General features: G+C 36.5%; 3 protein-coding genes and 2 non-coding genes across 5 annotated transcripts; 3 read left to right on the plus strand and 2 right to left on the minus strand.

Annotated features, from left to right (window-relative positions):
* On the plus strand, nucleotides 717–3,323 carry LOC109829538 (tetraspanin-8-like). The gene is made up of 3 exons (XM_020396624.1): nucleotides 717–1,050; nucleotides 1,678–1,981; nucleotides 2,853–3,323. The coding sequence occupies exons 1-3, from the start codon at nucleotides 848–850 to the stop codon at nucleotides 3,183–3,185; spliced, it is 840 nt and encodes a 279-aa protein (XP_020252213.1). The 5' UTR covers nucleotides 717–847; the 3' UTR covers nucleotides 3,186–3,323.
* On the plus strand, nucleotides 3,609–3,682 carry TRNAV-AAC. The gene has a single exon. It is a non-coding gene; the product is annotated as a tRNA-Val (tRNA).
* Nucleotides 3,747–3,818, plus strand: TRNAD-GUC. The gene has a single exon. It is a non-coding gene; the product is annotated as a tRNA-Asp (tRNA).
* LOC109845293 (protein transport protein Sec61 subunit gamma-like) lies at nucleotides 6,026–8,318 on the minus strand. Its single transcript, XM_020414534.1, has 3 exons — nucleotides 8,090–8,318; nucleotides 7,890–8,006; nucleotides 6,026–6,343 (listed from the first exon to the last, which is right to left on the minus strand). The coding sequence occupies exons 1-2, from the start codon at nucleotides 8,181–8,183 to the stop codon at nucleotides 7,891–7,893; spliced, it is 210 nt and encodes a 69-aa protein (XP_020270123.1). The 5' UTR covers nucleotides 8,184–8,318; the 3' UTR covers nucleotides 6,026–6,343; nucleotide 7,890.
* On the minus strand, nucleotides 12,810–14,173 carry LOC109829550. Its single transcript, XM_020396631.1, has 3 exons — nucleotides 13,955–14,173; nucleotides 13,687–13,849; nucleotides 12,810–13,289 (listed from the first exon to the last, which is right to left on the minus strand). The coding sequence occupies exons 1-3, from the start codon at nucleotides 14,122–14,124 to the stop codon at nucleotides 12,849–12,851; spliced, it is 774 nt and encodes a 257-aa protein (XP_020252220.1). The 5' UTR covers nucleotides 14,125–14,173; the 3' UTR covers nucleotides 12,810–12,848.

Below are 14,539 nucleotides of genomic sequence, written 5' to 3' on the forward strand. Positions count from 1 at the left end.
GAAAGCCCCGGCCGGTAGTTACGCATTGACCTGCCACGACGGCTTCATCCAACCGCCAAACCTAACTGAAACCCCACTCCCTGCGCCCTCTTTTGCACAACGCACCCCGATTCTCCTTTATTTCGAGGCGAGTCCATTAATTTTGAAAAAACCGCTAGAATTTGTACAACGTGGGAGTAGTTCCTTCACGGGCAGGGGAAATTATTCCATAAATTAATAATAATAATGGGTCAATAAGCTAAAATTACAAATGCAAAAATCCACCTGATCCGGACGGTACTTGGAAATTAAGTGTGATTATATATAAGAAAACATCTTGTTGATGGAATTAAAGAACTAAATAATTCGAAATGTTTTCATCAAGATAATTTAACAATAGAGTAGAAAACCTCTCCACTTCTAACTCTAGTATATAGGATAAGGTAGTTATAAACGACCAATCGGATTAGAATGTCAATATATAATCATAATTCTAAAGAAAAAACCAAACTGTCAACATATGTACATAATAACTACCAATAATAATCTATATAATAATCCTACATAAGATACTATAATTATTCTTATTCTAATAATAAAACTGTTTAATTAATAAGGCCCACGAAAAAGAAGTTTCTCAGAAATTTTCTAATTATTTCATGTAACTAAAACCCTAAATTATATTATATATACCAAGGAAATTCAAGAGGGAAACAAAGAAATAAAATCCTATTTAGACCCCCCCCACCTCTCAACTCCACGACGCATAACTTCTCCCGCTCCCTCGTTATCGTCCTCCGCTTAACACCGTAATCGACCTCTCACCGATCGACGTCTCAAAAAAAATCCAAAAAAAAATCTTCGATTAATGGCTCGCGTAAGCAATGGGCTGGTTGCGACCCTCAATGTGATCTCCCTCCTCCTCTCCGTCCCAATTCTTGGAACTGGAATCTGGCTCTCCTCCAAATCCTCTGCTTCTGTTTGTGAGAAATTCCTCGCTGATCCTGTCATCGCTATTGGGGCTGTTCTTCTTGTTATCTCCATCGCTGGTCTCCTCGGTTCCTGCTGCAGGTTCTTTTTTTTTTCCTTCTTTATGTTTTAGTGGTATTTTGTAGTTTTTGAGTCATGGGCTTAATTATAGTTTTGGTTACTCGGTTTAATTCATCTTTTTATCTTTATTTATTGATCGTGATGTATCTGAGGAGTAACATGAAACGTAATTTTAGAAAGGACATCGATCAGAAAGAATTTTTTTTCTCTTTCGAATTTTATTACAGAGAACAAGCGTATTTAAATATGTTTGCGTGTAAAATATTTCACGTTTTGTCCTTGATGACAAAGGGAAAATACTTGATTTTTTTTTTTGTAAATACATGTGAACATAAGTAGGTTTCATAAAGTAAATTTGATATTTGAAATTTTTGTAAAGCATCCTTTTTTATTTCTATTTTTATTTTTTTGGTAAATCTATTCTTTGGGTATATTTTAGTGGAATTTAAAAAATTTGGTTTTAATTTTTTTAACGTTGGGAACGTGTTTAGTTATCTGAATGCAGTTCGAATTCAGATGCCGGGGGCTTTATTTCTCTTCAGTTACTGGAAAAACTTATGCTTTTTCTCATATTTCAGTAAAGATCGTTGGTTTCTAATTAATTAATTTAAACATTGGTTGATTCTCTATGTCTTCTCTCTCGTGTAGGATCACCTGGCTCCTCTGGGTCTATCTCTTTGCGATGTTCCTCCTGATCGTGCTCATGATCTGCTTCACAATCTTCGCATTCGTCGTGACGAACAGAGGAGCAGGCGAAGTCGTCTCAGGGAGAGGATACAAAGAGTACAAGCTGGGAGATTATTCACATTGGTTGCAGAGGAGAGTCAACAATCCGAAGAATTGGGTGAAGATTAGGAGCTGTTTACAGGAAACCAAGGTCTGTCGAACTCTACAGGAGAAGAATCATACGCTGAGAGAGTTTCTTAACGATATTAATCTCTCCCCACTTGAGGTACTGTATATATTTTTTTGCTTTATTATTATTATTATTATTTTTTGGAATTTTTTAGTGGAAAAACTTAACCTTTTGCTTTTGTTTGCCTAGTTTTAAAATTTTGGTTTCCTCTATATTGCTATTACTATGGTGAAGTTAGTTGCTTTTGGCTAGAAATTTGCAAAACCCTTGTCTTTAAGGTAAATTATACAAATTTAGGGTCAATAAATATATCATGAAAAATATTGCAAAAAAATTATATTGTGGAACCTAAGGGGGTGTTTGGTTGCACAATTTTATAGAAAAGCTTTCTCAAAACGTCTGACAATGACAATTCTGTAATCAAAAATTTTCTGTAGATTTTCGTAAAATGTGTTTGGTTTTAAAAAAATTATAGAAATGTTTTCTGTAAAGTACAAAAAAGTAAAAATTCCCTCTCAAAATGGGCGGAAATCACCCAGAAATCTAACACCACTGACACCACATTGACATTTTCTATAAAGTTGATAATTTTCTATAAATTTAAGGGGTGTTTGGTTCAATTTCTACAAATTATAGGAAATCTTGCTATTTTCTATAAAGTTATGGGTCATTTTCTTGTTCTTAACCAAACAAGCAAAGTAAAAAAAACGAGAAATTGGTACTTTTTGACTTCTCAAAACTTTTCCTATAATTTTTTTAAGAAATACAAAGAAATCATATTTTGAGTGGAAAATATTTCCTATAACATGTAGAAATTGAACCAAACACCCCCTAAAAATAGAAAGTGGAATTATGGAATTTCATTCCCAGCAGTTAGATGATCAACAGTAGTATAGAGCATCTTGTCTACAAACAAACAATTAATAACAACATGCATGAATATATTCTTCTTCCTCTACACGTACAGTCTGGCTGCTGCAAGCCTCCAGCATCGTGCAACTTCACCTACATAAGCGACACGGTGTGGGAGAAACCCGCAGGATTCAGCAAAAACTCCTCCATCGGCCGCAGCACCGGGGACTGCAACGCTTGGGACAGCGAGCAGGGGAGGCTGTGCTTCGACTGCCAGTCTTGCAAGGCCGGCGTCCTCGCCAACCTCAGGAGCGACTGGAAGAAGGTGGCCATCGTCAACATTGTGGCGCTCGTGTTTCTTGGTGCCGTTTACTGCTGCGGGTGCTGCGCCTTCAGCAACAACAGGGAGGATAACGCGCGTCCCTATAGATGGAAGGCGTATCCTTAATTAATTAGGAAGTATTTTAGTTGGTTAATTTCTTTTGTTTTTTTATTTTATTTTAATTGTTTGAACTTTGAACTTAGTTACTTCGGATTTGGTATGTATAAATATTATTAGTATGAATTATCTTTTCACCTAGCTAGAAAAAAAAACGAAAGCTTCTAGATAATTTTGTTGAGATTATTGGCCGTCTTGGTTATTTCAATTTTCAAAAATTATAAAACCGAACCAAAGTCTCTCTAAAACCTAACCAAGTCGATCCACCTAAATTCAATCGGTTCTGTCAGTTTATCTGGCACCGCAATAATACCTACGGCTTCTCCCAATTCAACCAGATTGTCGTGAGTCGGGCTCCTTCCATAACGCAAACGACAGATCCAAGATGGTGTCAAATCAATGGGTAAATCTCCTTTAAGCAGCAACAACAATGGTTTCGTGGTGTAGTTGGTTATCACGTCAGTCTAACACACTGAAGGTCCCCAGTTCGAGCCTGGGCGAAGCCATTTTTGATCCGTGTTAAACAAATATTAAGGAAATAAACTTGAAGATGGTCTCATCCACAACAAAGTCGTTGTAGTATAGTGGTGAGTATTCCCGCCTGTCACGCGGGTGACCCGGGTTCGATCCCCGGCAACGGCGAATATTTTTTTTGTTAGAAAACGTTTCGCAGTACGAGATGATTTCTAAACATACAGGAGAATCAATTTCGGTGTCCCCGAAAAGGATATATAAATTGATTATTTATGGGACGCTATTATATGACCTCAGCAACCACTCCTCCTCGTGACCACTCGATCCTGTTATGTTTAGGATTTTCGCAAACATTAATTTTTAAGTTCAATGACCGAATCAATTCGTTTTGCGTCATGCATAATACTTTTCTGTTAGACTAGGGGGGCTGTCCCCTTAGCTATAAGGTGAAGTGATACCAAAATTGCTCTAATTTATTGTATCGCTGGAGCTTATAGTAAGTTTGTTTGCTTAAGTATCTTTCGAAGACGACTTATATAGGATGTTAAAAATAGTTATTCAATAATCACACGTCGAAAATTACTACCAAAAGCGATTAAGGTGCTTGGCATAATTGTGTTTAAAATTTGTATAATTTTTTTAAATATAAACAATGCATAAGATAATGATGGGAACAAGTGCCTCAAATTCGATTACTACGAATGGGAAAAAAGAGCGGAGATGAAAGATTAACGACAAAAGATCAAAAACTTGAGTTTGATTTAGGAAATTAGGGACTTAAAGCTAGAATGCAAGATTATATATGGTTGAAATTAGTTTATACTTCATGATTATTAATATTTACTTTAGTATTTGTGACTATCAAGGATGTTGCATTATTAATTTATACACTTCATGATTATTATTAGGCCACTTCATTTCACATGATTACTGATAATAATAAGTATTAGCAATAAGATTATATATAGTTCAACTAGTAGTTACTCTTTTGTAAGGTTTATTGATATTACTTCATATAATTATCAATTAATATTCTCAAGCTTCAAAATATATAAATTAAGCTGTTATATCATCAAAATATATAATTATATACTTTCAAAGTACTTCAAATTATCCCACATCATTTTACCAAAATATCTCACTTCTGAAAAATTTATTCATCATTATCCCTTTAAAATATCTCACTTGCATAAAATTATCCCACTTGTACAATCATCCAATTATACTTGAAACGTTCCAACATCCTAAAACCACCTCTTGCAAATTACATTAAGGAAAAGGGAGGGGGTTGGGGGGTGAGGGGGTAGACATTCCAAATATCAGGGGCGGTTATGTTAGGTAACCAAAATACAGGGAAGTAATGTGCAACAACCCCCCATGTTAAGGGGTTTATGTGTAATTAACCCATTTAACTTATCTACTCTTAGTTCGGGTCCGTTTGGATAATGGAAGTATTGAAAATAAGAAGAATGTTACAGAAGTAATTTTCAAAACTATAAAATAGGAAGTAGTGGAAATAACATTTTTTGTTTCATATATTTTTATAAGTAATGGAAGTAGAACTTCTCCTCTTCATTTACCTTTTTTGTTTGAATAATATTTGAAAATATAAATTAGAAGGGGAAGAGTCGGTCGTGAGGATATAAATTAGAAGGGAATCTGATCACTTCCCTAATAATAATTTTGAGAATCACTTTTTTTCTCGTGGTTCCCACCCTACATCAACTTCCGCCGTATTTCGGTGCATTCGAAGGCGGAAAAATATCAAGGAAATAGAGGTGCCAGCTAGATGCCACATCAGCTTTTAAAGAAGTAGTGAAAGTAGTTTTTACAGAGAAACAAACATAATTTTTTATATGGAAGTAACAAAAATAGCATATACTTCATCTACTTCAAAGCTATTTTCGTGCAAACAAACATACCCTTAGGTGAGAGTAAGGATTTCTCTTAAGAAAGTACATAAAGGATGTCTGGGGAGGCTTTTTTTCGGCCAAACGAGCCTTTAAGCTAGCTTTTTTAATTCTACATTAGTAAAATGTCAAATAAGTTAGCTTATAAGTCTCATTTTAAAAGGCTAGTATACCCCCAACTTTTAAAAAACTAGCTTATAAACCCAGTTAAAAAAGCTAAGTTTAACCAAACAAATTACTAGTCTACTCAACAAATTTTTATAGTATTTTAATTAAAAAACCAAAAGTCATTAAAAGTCGGTATGATTTGTAAGTATAAAAAAAAGCCTTTCCATACACCCCCATAGAGCATAGGTATCTAGCCCATACTTGGTAGAAAACTCACCCAAAATTGATCTGTACTGAGTCTTCCTCTGTGAAATTAAAGCACCGCACTAAAACTGAAATCACATAAGAACTCCAAACTTCCTCCTCGAATATGATCGCGGTATAATTCATAGATGCTTAAGAAGTTTACAAGCATTCTGGGATTTAATTTTTTTTAAAAAAAAGAGGGAGAAAGAGGAGAAAACTGGAGAGAATCTAACTGAGGCTACAGATAAAACCATCTAATGTTTAAGACGATTACAAGCATTGCTGACATAAAGCTACCACTGAAGAAAAGAGGAAGAAAGTAGAAACTACAGAAATTAAACATTTATCACAGATAACCCATTGTGTGGATTACTGATTTCGATTGTAGAGGAGAGTCTCAATTTCCGAATTTCCGTGTCCTCCATGTCCCTGAGAATGATCACATCAAAGTCAATACATTAGTTATGCTGTTATTTGCAGTAACAGCAGAATTAGCATTTATTCGGGAAAAAAGCACAGGAAGAAGTACAAATAGAAAGTGAAGATATAAAAGAAAACCCAGAAAAGCAAATAGTAATATCTTGACTAATTCATCGAGATGTTTGTGGCTAAAGAGGGAGAAGCTCAAGTCGTACTTGGATCCCTTAGGAACTCAGCCACGAGGATTTCATTGTTAGCAAGAATATCTTAGCCATTTAAGTTTTGACGTAATGGAAGTAGGTTTATCATTTTGGCCTAAACAATATCAGTCAAATATCATTACTGCAAATGTCTGCTTTCCAGCACTCTCAAGCAAGCAGACTTCAACTTTCAGATTTCACTCCATGGCTTGAGGAAGATTGCAGATATCTCCCAGTCTTACTCAAAAGCATTCACACAATGGTGTTTGGAACTTAATTCACACACGGTGTTTCGGAGTAAAGAAATGAAAGGAGCAGCTCTATCCTCCCCCCCAACTTTGGGGTGCTTTACAACCACAGTAGCATGAAGGGGCTGCCTCAATTGTTACTTGATGTTGGATGTTAACCAAGGACTGACTTATGATTTATTGATCTAATTCACTAAACCTTGGAATCACTTACAATTAATTATTTCCGTATCTGCTCACCTCAAGTAACTAAGTACGCCTAGACGAAGTGCATTAGCTTTAAGAAACTCTCTTATTCTAATCAAAATTCACCAAAGTTTTGGCATTACTAACCATCATCATTTCTTATCTCTGTATTTGCTGACCTCAAGCAAGCCTAGACGACAATTGCATTAGCTTCAAATAAACCCATGCTACATATGATACATTTTGATTTTGATTTTTTTTTGGGTGAGACTCGTCTCATGAGGATCTGTTTCATAATATTGATAATTCGGGAAACAAGGATCAGAAAAAACCCAATTTATTCGTTAGATGAGAAAGCGGCAATGATATATGAACAGGTGGATTTTTTCAACTAGCAAGGGAATGATGATGTCGTTAGATGAGAAAGCGGCAATGATATATGAACAGGTGGATTTTTTCAACTAGCAAGGGAATGATGATGGTTGAAATAGATCTTAACAAATCAATATATGAACAGGTGGATTTTTTCAACTAGCAAGGGAATGATGATGGTTGAAATAGATCTTAACAAATCACAAAAAGCCTATAGCAAATATAATATAATATCAGACATATATAACAGCCAGTTAATTATGATTTAGAGGTCAATTACTAAACAGCCAGATTTGCGGGGTGAAATTAAAATACAAGTAGATGCGTGAATTAGCAAAGGATTATGATGGTTAAATCACCTTATAACAAATAAAACATAGCATTACATCAGAGTACTCTAATTCCTATAAGCATTCACTCAGATTGCCCAATTCTCCTGTATCCAAAATTACCAATTAAAAAAAAGGGAGATCTTTTGCACAAAAGTACGAGATCAGAGACAATAACAAAAGATATAGAACTATCAGATCTCAGATCTACAGGATTCACCTCAACCAGATCCGACGATGATGTTGTTGATGGGGATGAAGATGAGCTTGACGAAGAACCCAACGAATCCCATAACAACGAATCCGATCGCGGTCCGAAACGCCACTTTCGTGAACTCTGCGAGATCGAAGCCAATCAAAATCAAAATTGAGTGTAATTTGGATGGATCTAGTGATGATGATGACGGTGATGGAGCTTACCCTTGCGATCTGGCTTGTGGCATCTCTTGACGAGGCGAACGCTGTCCTTCGCGAAATCGCGGAGGGGATCGACGACGGATTCAATCGCGTCCATGGCGACAAGGGGAGGATCGGAGAATGAAACCCTAGATTCGAGACGAGAGAGAGGAAGTGAAGGGAAATTTGAGGCTTTTTAGAAAAGAGACGGACCTGAAGAAGCCTGATATACGAGTTAGAAGGCGGCCGTTTTCATATATAAAGTCCAATAAAAAATGGACTCAACGAAAATTCCTAATTTGGTTACTTAAATTTATCAAAAAAAAAAAAACATTTCTTAATTTAAAACAATAAAATTACTGGATTAGTATATTTTATTGATCCTAAATACCAACTTGTTATATTTTCTCACCCGGGCAATATGTTATATTTCGTGCAAGAGGCTGGTAGATACCCTATTATTTTGGTAGATGCCAAAATTCCGGCAAGCTCGGTCACACGAGCCATACGTTGACTTTTTATTGGCTTATGTGGTCAATGTAGTGAATGGTCCATAGGAGGGAGAAGAAGACATCCCAAATCGAACCTTAAAAATTAAGCGTCACAATGAAATAAATCAGCTTTTAACCCATGTGAATGAGCTATATTACCTGCCATATTGTCAGCCACGTATGACTCACGTGACTGGTCACATAACTAAGCTCGCTAGAAATTTAGCTCCGATCAAAGGGACATTTGTCATTGTTTTATACAAAATACACTATATCATCGTTGGAGTAAAAAAAAATATATACCTAGTTGTTATATAGGTCAGCAAAATATATTGCTCCGATAATTTTTCCCTTAGAAAACTATGTTACTAACTTGATAATGTAAATTTTAATATATAATATAGGTGTTTTCTTATGACACTGTGAAGATATAACTGCCTCTATTTTTTTTTTCTTAATTACGTAACTGCATAAAAATCGGAGCACAGCTACTGTATTATTCTAAAAGATAAATTACATATAAAAAGAAGGTAACATTTATTTGCTTAATATGATAACGCTTAAGTTAGTGCTGGAGATAGCTTACAAGAGACCTTATTGCAATAGCAGGGTGCATGTAATAGATTCTAAATATTTATATGAAAGCTTTGTTGTTGTTGTTGTAGTATTGCTTTCGCCTCTCAACTTAATCCCATCAATTCTTAATCACACGCTGGGGTTTTATAGCCCGGAGACAAAATGTGGTTACTCCTCTTCAGGCGCCTCTCGGTCAAAAAAAAAAAAAAAAAAAAAGGTGCATGATAACTCCAAATTATTATCATAAACTTAACATAAATGGGTCAAAAAAAAAAAAAAAAAAGGTGCATGATAACTCCAAATTATTATCATAAACTTAACATAAATGGCATGCTTCCAAAAAATATAACAAATTTTTGAATAGGATAACATTTTTTTCTTTTAATAGGAGACTCTACATATCAAACATAGTTAAATGCTTGGTAAATCCAGTTGATTATAATACATTTTTAACAGTAGACTATTTGAAAAATGGGTGACTATAAACCATCTTTATTGTCAAAAAGACCAAAAAATAGTTAATAAGATTGAGGAAAGATAAACTAGGCCTGGAATTTTGTGAAATATGAGGGGTTATTGGACTTTTACTTGGTCAAACCTCACAACTTGTAAGCCATAAAAAAAAAAAGCTAGAATACCCCAATTTAGTTTTACAACAGTCAAAATGGCTCATAAGCCAAAATAATTTATTCGTCAAACATGCGAAAGTGGCTTATAAGCCACGAAAGCAACTTATGAGTCACTTTGATCGCTTGACAAACATACTCTCAGTATATAGAAGAAACGGTATAATGCACTATTTGTAATGGCGCTGGGCTTATTCACGTTGGGCCTGAATCGGCATAAGAGAGCCATCGGTTAGAGGCCTAGCATTGTGGCCCAGATTTCTAGCATGAATTGACGTAATTGGCCTTGCAGCACCACCTCTGTAGTATTAGTACCCCCCCTCGTCGTGGTTCGAAGCCGTAAATTACTAACCGAAAACAGCCACCACCAAAGAAAATCCATCGGCAAGTATGGCCGTCAGCGGGAATCGATGGCATGGCGGCGCACGTTCTGGAGACGGGCCGCGGTATGACGTACATAACCTACTCGATAACATTCTAGGCCTCTCTTCGTCCCGGTCCTGCCTCAAGGACCCTACAAGGACCTGAGCCGCCTCGCAGAGGAGAAGGTCCACTTCTCCATCTCTAAGTGCGGCCGAAACGGAAAGCCCCGAGAAGCCCAGGTTAAGTTTCATGTCCCCAGTTATCTCTCTCCCTACCCCCCCCCCCCCCTCCCTTCGATCCCTAGCTAGCTAGCTAGGGTTTGACGATGGATCTGCGTCTAGGGTTTCAGTTTTTCTTCGGTTTTCTAGGAGGTTGATGGTGGATTGGGGATTTATTGGCTTTGTGTTATGGGACTGGGGAGGGTCTTTAATGATTTAGATCTGATTAATGCTAGATTGATGATGGGGGCTGATAATTTAGGGGGTTTTATGATTAGATTTGGGGATATTATCAAATTAAGTTTGAAAATTTCCTGTGTTTCTGTGTTCTGTGAAACTGTGAGAGGCAAGCGAGGTCAGCATCAAACAGAGACAGGAGATAATGCTTGGAGTAGATAGACCGTTATATGTATGAAATTATGTTTAATTTTTGAAAAGAAATCATCCACTTAAAGTTTCATCAAGGCTTTCATTGTATCCATTTGTGTGTGTGTGTGTATGTATTGAGACGTCCCTAAAGTCTCGAATATGTGCTGTAATCCCTGCATTGATATGTTCATTTAGCCTTGTAAATATCTGAAGAAGTCTAGATAGCTAAATTGGGAGGGAATGTTGTGTTCGAGCTTATGATGGATTCATGTCAAATTGGGTGAGAAGATGAATCTCTATCTTATTTAACATTGGAACATCTTGAACGATTTTGTTGTTTCGGAAGTTCAAATCCAAGTCAAATAGAATGAATTTGTGAAGGAAATCATGATTGTAATCTGAGTATTACTGCCTACACAAACTATGAACATGTGAACATTAGCTTGCAGTTTAATTTCTGTCTTATGGTTTACCCAGGCTAGTCTAGATTCGGGTCAAGTTCATTTTGTGTTAACTTCTCACTTTTAAAATCTCGAAGTGGGTTTGAAATTATGAATGAGGAGGAATCACAAATGTGAATTGAATTACTTCTGTCGAGACTGAGTCTCTTGTTCCCTTTTCCCTGTTCTTCCCTTGTCTTCTATTTTATGTTTCCATATTGTTCCTCAACCAGGATAGGAGAGCAAAGCAACAATGTCCAAACTTCTATACATCTTAATAAGCAACGTTGCTGCCTTATTGATCCCAGTAACCATTTAATGGGTTTTTTTGGAGGTAGCCCAATTCGAGATGACTTTAACACATGTTAGTATGAGCACAATGTATTTTGGCATATGCGTTGCAAGGGCAACCTTCAATTGTTAAGTTTTATTATGAATAAGATCTTAATAGAAAACCTTTTAGCTTATTGTCTAGATCGCAAATGTAAGTATATCAGGGAGATATGTCGCGAAATAACTTGCCCAAGTATATTAAAACCATACGTATCTTGACATCATCATGCTTAATGATGTGATGGACAAAAGAACTTTTCTTGGCCGTAAAGAAAAGGAAATCACTTGAGCGTCTACAAGTCTTTGTGAGACTAATATGTTATGATATTGGATTCTTGTTGATGATCATGATATATGATATTATGATGTGATTTTCTTATGATTGGTACCCTATTGTATCTTACATCGTGTATACCTTCCTATTTTAAATTATTTCTTCAATTAGTTAACAATGATGTTGTGCTAACTTATCTGTTTTCGTGACCAGCCCTCCGTACAGACTCTCCTGAAGAATGAGAGCTGGGGCATTGAAACGAAGCGCCGTCTCTTGGACCACGCTTATTGTTGTCCTTGTTTAGTTATGTTCCATCGTTTTTCTAGGTTTGTGTGTTTGCTGCTGTTAAGACAGTTTTGAGCATCGGCATGCCGAAATAATACTTCTTTTGTTGGTGTACTTTAAACCATCTTCAATTTGAACTTTGTTTTGAAACAACTGTTTCCTGTGTGTCTGCTTGTATTACATGTGATGCTTGTATCTGTTGACTGCTCTCAATAGTTGCCTCCGTCTTCTGGCTTGTAAGCAGATTTGGAAAGCCATATGATTTGCAAGTGCAGGTTTTGTTTTTGCGCTTTCACTTTATTTAATTGCGCTATGGCTTTGTATGGTCACATTTGTGCTTAAAAGAGGTTAATATGCAAAATGATTAACAGCTACAAGCACACGTCTTTGATTTTGTATAATCTTCGCCCATTCAATGTGTTTCAGTTTAGTTTTTCTTTTTTTCTTTTTTTTCTTCCTGTTTTCGTAAAATGGGAGTGCTAGTTTCTAAGCAGAGAACTTTTTCAAATTAAAAATTAATTGGGTGTACAACTTTTGATTTCCGCGCTTCTTCAACTAGAGCTTAAACAAAGATAAATTTTTCTAAACGAAGAAAAAAGTAAACTACCACAAAATGTGAGTGCTCACCCTGAAACTTTTACATGAAAATACTTGTCTGAAAACATTTTGTTTAAGAGAGACCACAACATTATACTCCCAATTGGGGGTATGGTTTTCACACAACCGTTTGTTAATGAAAGACGTGCTGGAGCATCTGTGTGATGCCTCATAAAAAAATAAAAAAAAATGAAAAAAAAATGAAAAAGCTTCAAATTTGTCCAAAGAAATTATGATACTCGTAAGTCCATCGACAAAGATGACTGCAGAAGACTCTCGGGGATTCACCGTCCTTGACCCAGGGGTCTATAACGCCATCACCATCGTCTCTTCCACAGTTTCGATGTTTGCAGGGAACGCCCGGCTCAATCTCGAACTCCTTCTTCCAACTTTTCCTTATCACCCGTATCGTCTCCCTACGACATCTGTTTACGGTGGGATTGCCGGATTTTGTGCATGGCGTCACGCTCTTCGTGCTTGAAAGGTCTCCGGTGGATACCCTGTTCAGGATGTTCATCGCATCATATTTTGTAGCGGCGTGACGAAACAACAAGATTGCCATAAAATACGCCGCAGCGAGGTGACCCCCATCCATCGCGCGTTGGAGATGTTGCAGGCCTGAACGCCCTTGGTTTAAATTGTAGATTTCCTCCTGATTTGAAAAAGAAAGAACCGTATGAGAATTATGATATAGTATGAGAACAAAAGTATGGTAGTTGGCACAGTGAACAATTTAGTACTCCAGAGATTATGCAAGTTTCAACTGTAGCCTTGTTAGCCTTGAAAACAGGTTCTTGGATATTCTGAAAATCAACTATCTCGCTCGCGCCTATGCAGTTAGTTCACTTCAAGCCTGTGGATCTACGGTTCATATCTTCGTTTTATCGGATTTGAAATAATTCCTTGATTCTGAATCTTGGACAATTGACATGCTGATATCTCTTATGTTGGGTAATAACGAGGACTAACTAATTAAAAGTGCTGTTACTGTTATATATCAAAATAATTACAAAATAAAAGTGGTGACGACAAGGATCGATGCAACTTACAACTCCAAGAATGAAGTTGGCTTCAAGATTGTCGCAATCTGCGCAATCTCTAAGCAGAGCAAAGTACGCATTGTTCTCCCACCACTGCAGCATGTCCTCCTTATCAACTGCGAGCGAACGGCCCACCAACTTCTCCTTCGATGCTCGGTAAAAACTCTTGCACCTAAAACATTTTAACAAAAAATTACAATCTTATATATGCTCGTTTATCATCTTGTACTCGTTTATCAACTCATAATTACGAATTTAAAGTGGTAACAGTACTCACGTTGCTCTGAGGACTCTGATATCCCTGAGAGGGGTTGAGGACTTGGACGCAATTTGCTTGGTTACTTCAAGAAGAAGGTCTTGAGGAAGAATGCTAACAATGGAGCTTTTCCTGTTGAGCTTCCTCATCACCTTTGAACGAGGTTTGTGCTCGGACTTCATCTTGTTCATGATTATGGTTAATAGTAAGAGAGCTGGAGAGGATTTCCAAGGAGAAAAATTGTACGATTCTCTTGGCAAAAGTGTTAATTGTTTGTGAGCAATGTGTGCACGGTGACCGTATTTATAAACAGGAGATTTTGTTTTTGATCTTGAGTAGTATTAGGAGTACTAGTTCGACTAGGATTATGGTTAATGGGTTTAAATTAGGAAACTGTTTAGATGCTTAATTTGGGTATCGGTTATCTGACAAATAAGTGGAAATACAGTAGTCCTTGTTTGAATAAACTTAGGCCTACTTCTACGCTTTGAAGCCTTCACGTACGGTTCTGTTTTCCTAATAAATAATAATAATTTTCTAATAAAAAATAAAGGCTCATAACATGCTTAGATAAATGCTAATCAAGATTAAATTGGAATTAACTGA

This window comes from Asparagus officinalis, chromosome 1 (assembly GCF_001876935.1).
Source record: "Asparagus officinalis chromosome 1, Aspof.V1, whole genome shotgun sequence".
Lineage (NCBI taxonomy): Eukaryota > Viridiplantae > Streptophyta > Magnoliopsida > Asparagales > Asparagaceae > Asparagus > Asparagus officinalis.

Bases quoted from the DNA above. Each gene is read 5' to 3' on its own strand.
- LOC109829538 (XM_020396624.1), top strand. From the start codon at position 848: ATGGCTCGCGTAAGCAATGGGCTGGTTGCGACCCTCAATGTGATCTCC. The intron at 1,051-1,677 runs GTTCTTTTTTTT...TCTCTCGTGTAG, and splicing joins CTCCTCGGTTCCTGCTGCAG to GATCACCTGGCTCCTCTGGG. The intron at 1,982-2,852 runs GTACTGTATATA...CTACACGTACAG, and splicing joins TTAATCTCTCCCCACTTGAG to TCTGGCTGCTGCAAGCCTCC.
- LOC109829550 (XM_020396631.1), bottom strand. From the start codon at position 14,124: ATGAACAAGATGAAGTCCGAGCACAAACCTCGTTCAAAGGTGATGAGG. The intron at 13,850-13,954 runs GTGAGTACTGTT...AAAATGTTTTAG, and splicing joins ATCAGAGTCCTCAGAGCAAC to GTGCAAGAGTTTTTACCGAG. The intron at 13,290-13,686 runs GTAAGTTGCATC...TTTTCAAATCAG, and splicing joins CCAACTTCATTCTTGGAGTT to GAGGAAATCTACAATTTAAA.
- LOC109845293 (XM_020414534.1), bottom strand. From the start codon at position 8,183: ATGGACGCGATTGAATCCGTCGTCGATCCCCTCCGCGATTTCGCGAAG. The intron at 8,007-8,089 runs GTAAGCTCCATC...TCGATCTCGCAG, and splicing joins CCACAAGCCAGATCGCAAGG to AGTTCACGAAAGTGGCGTTT.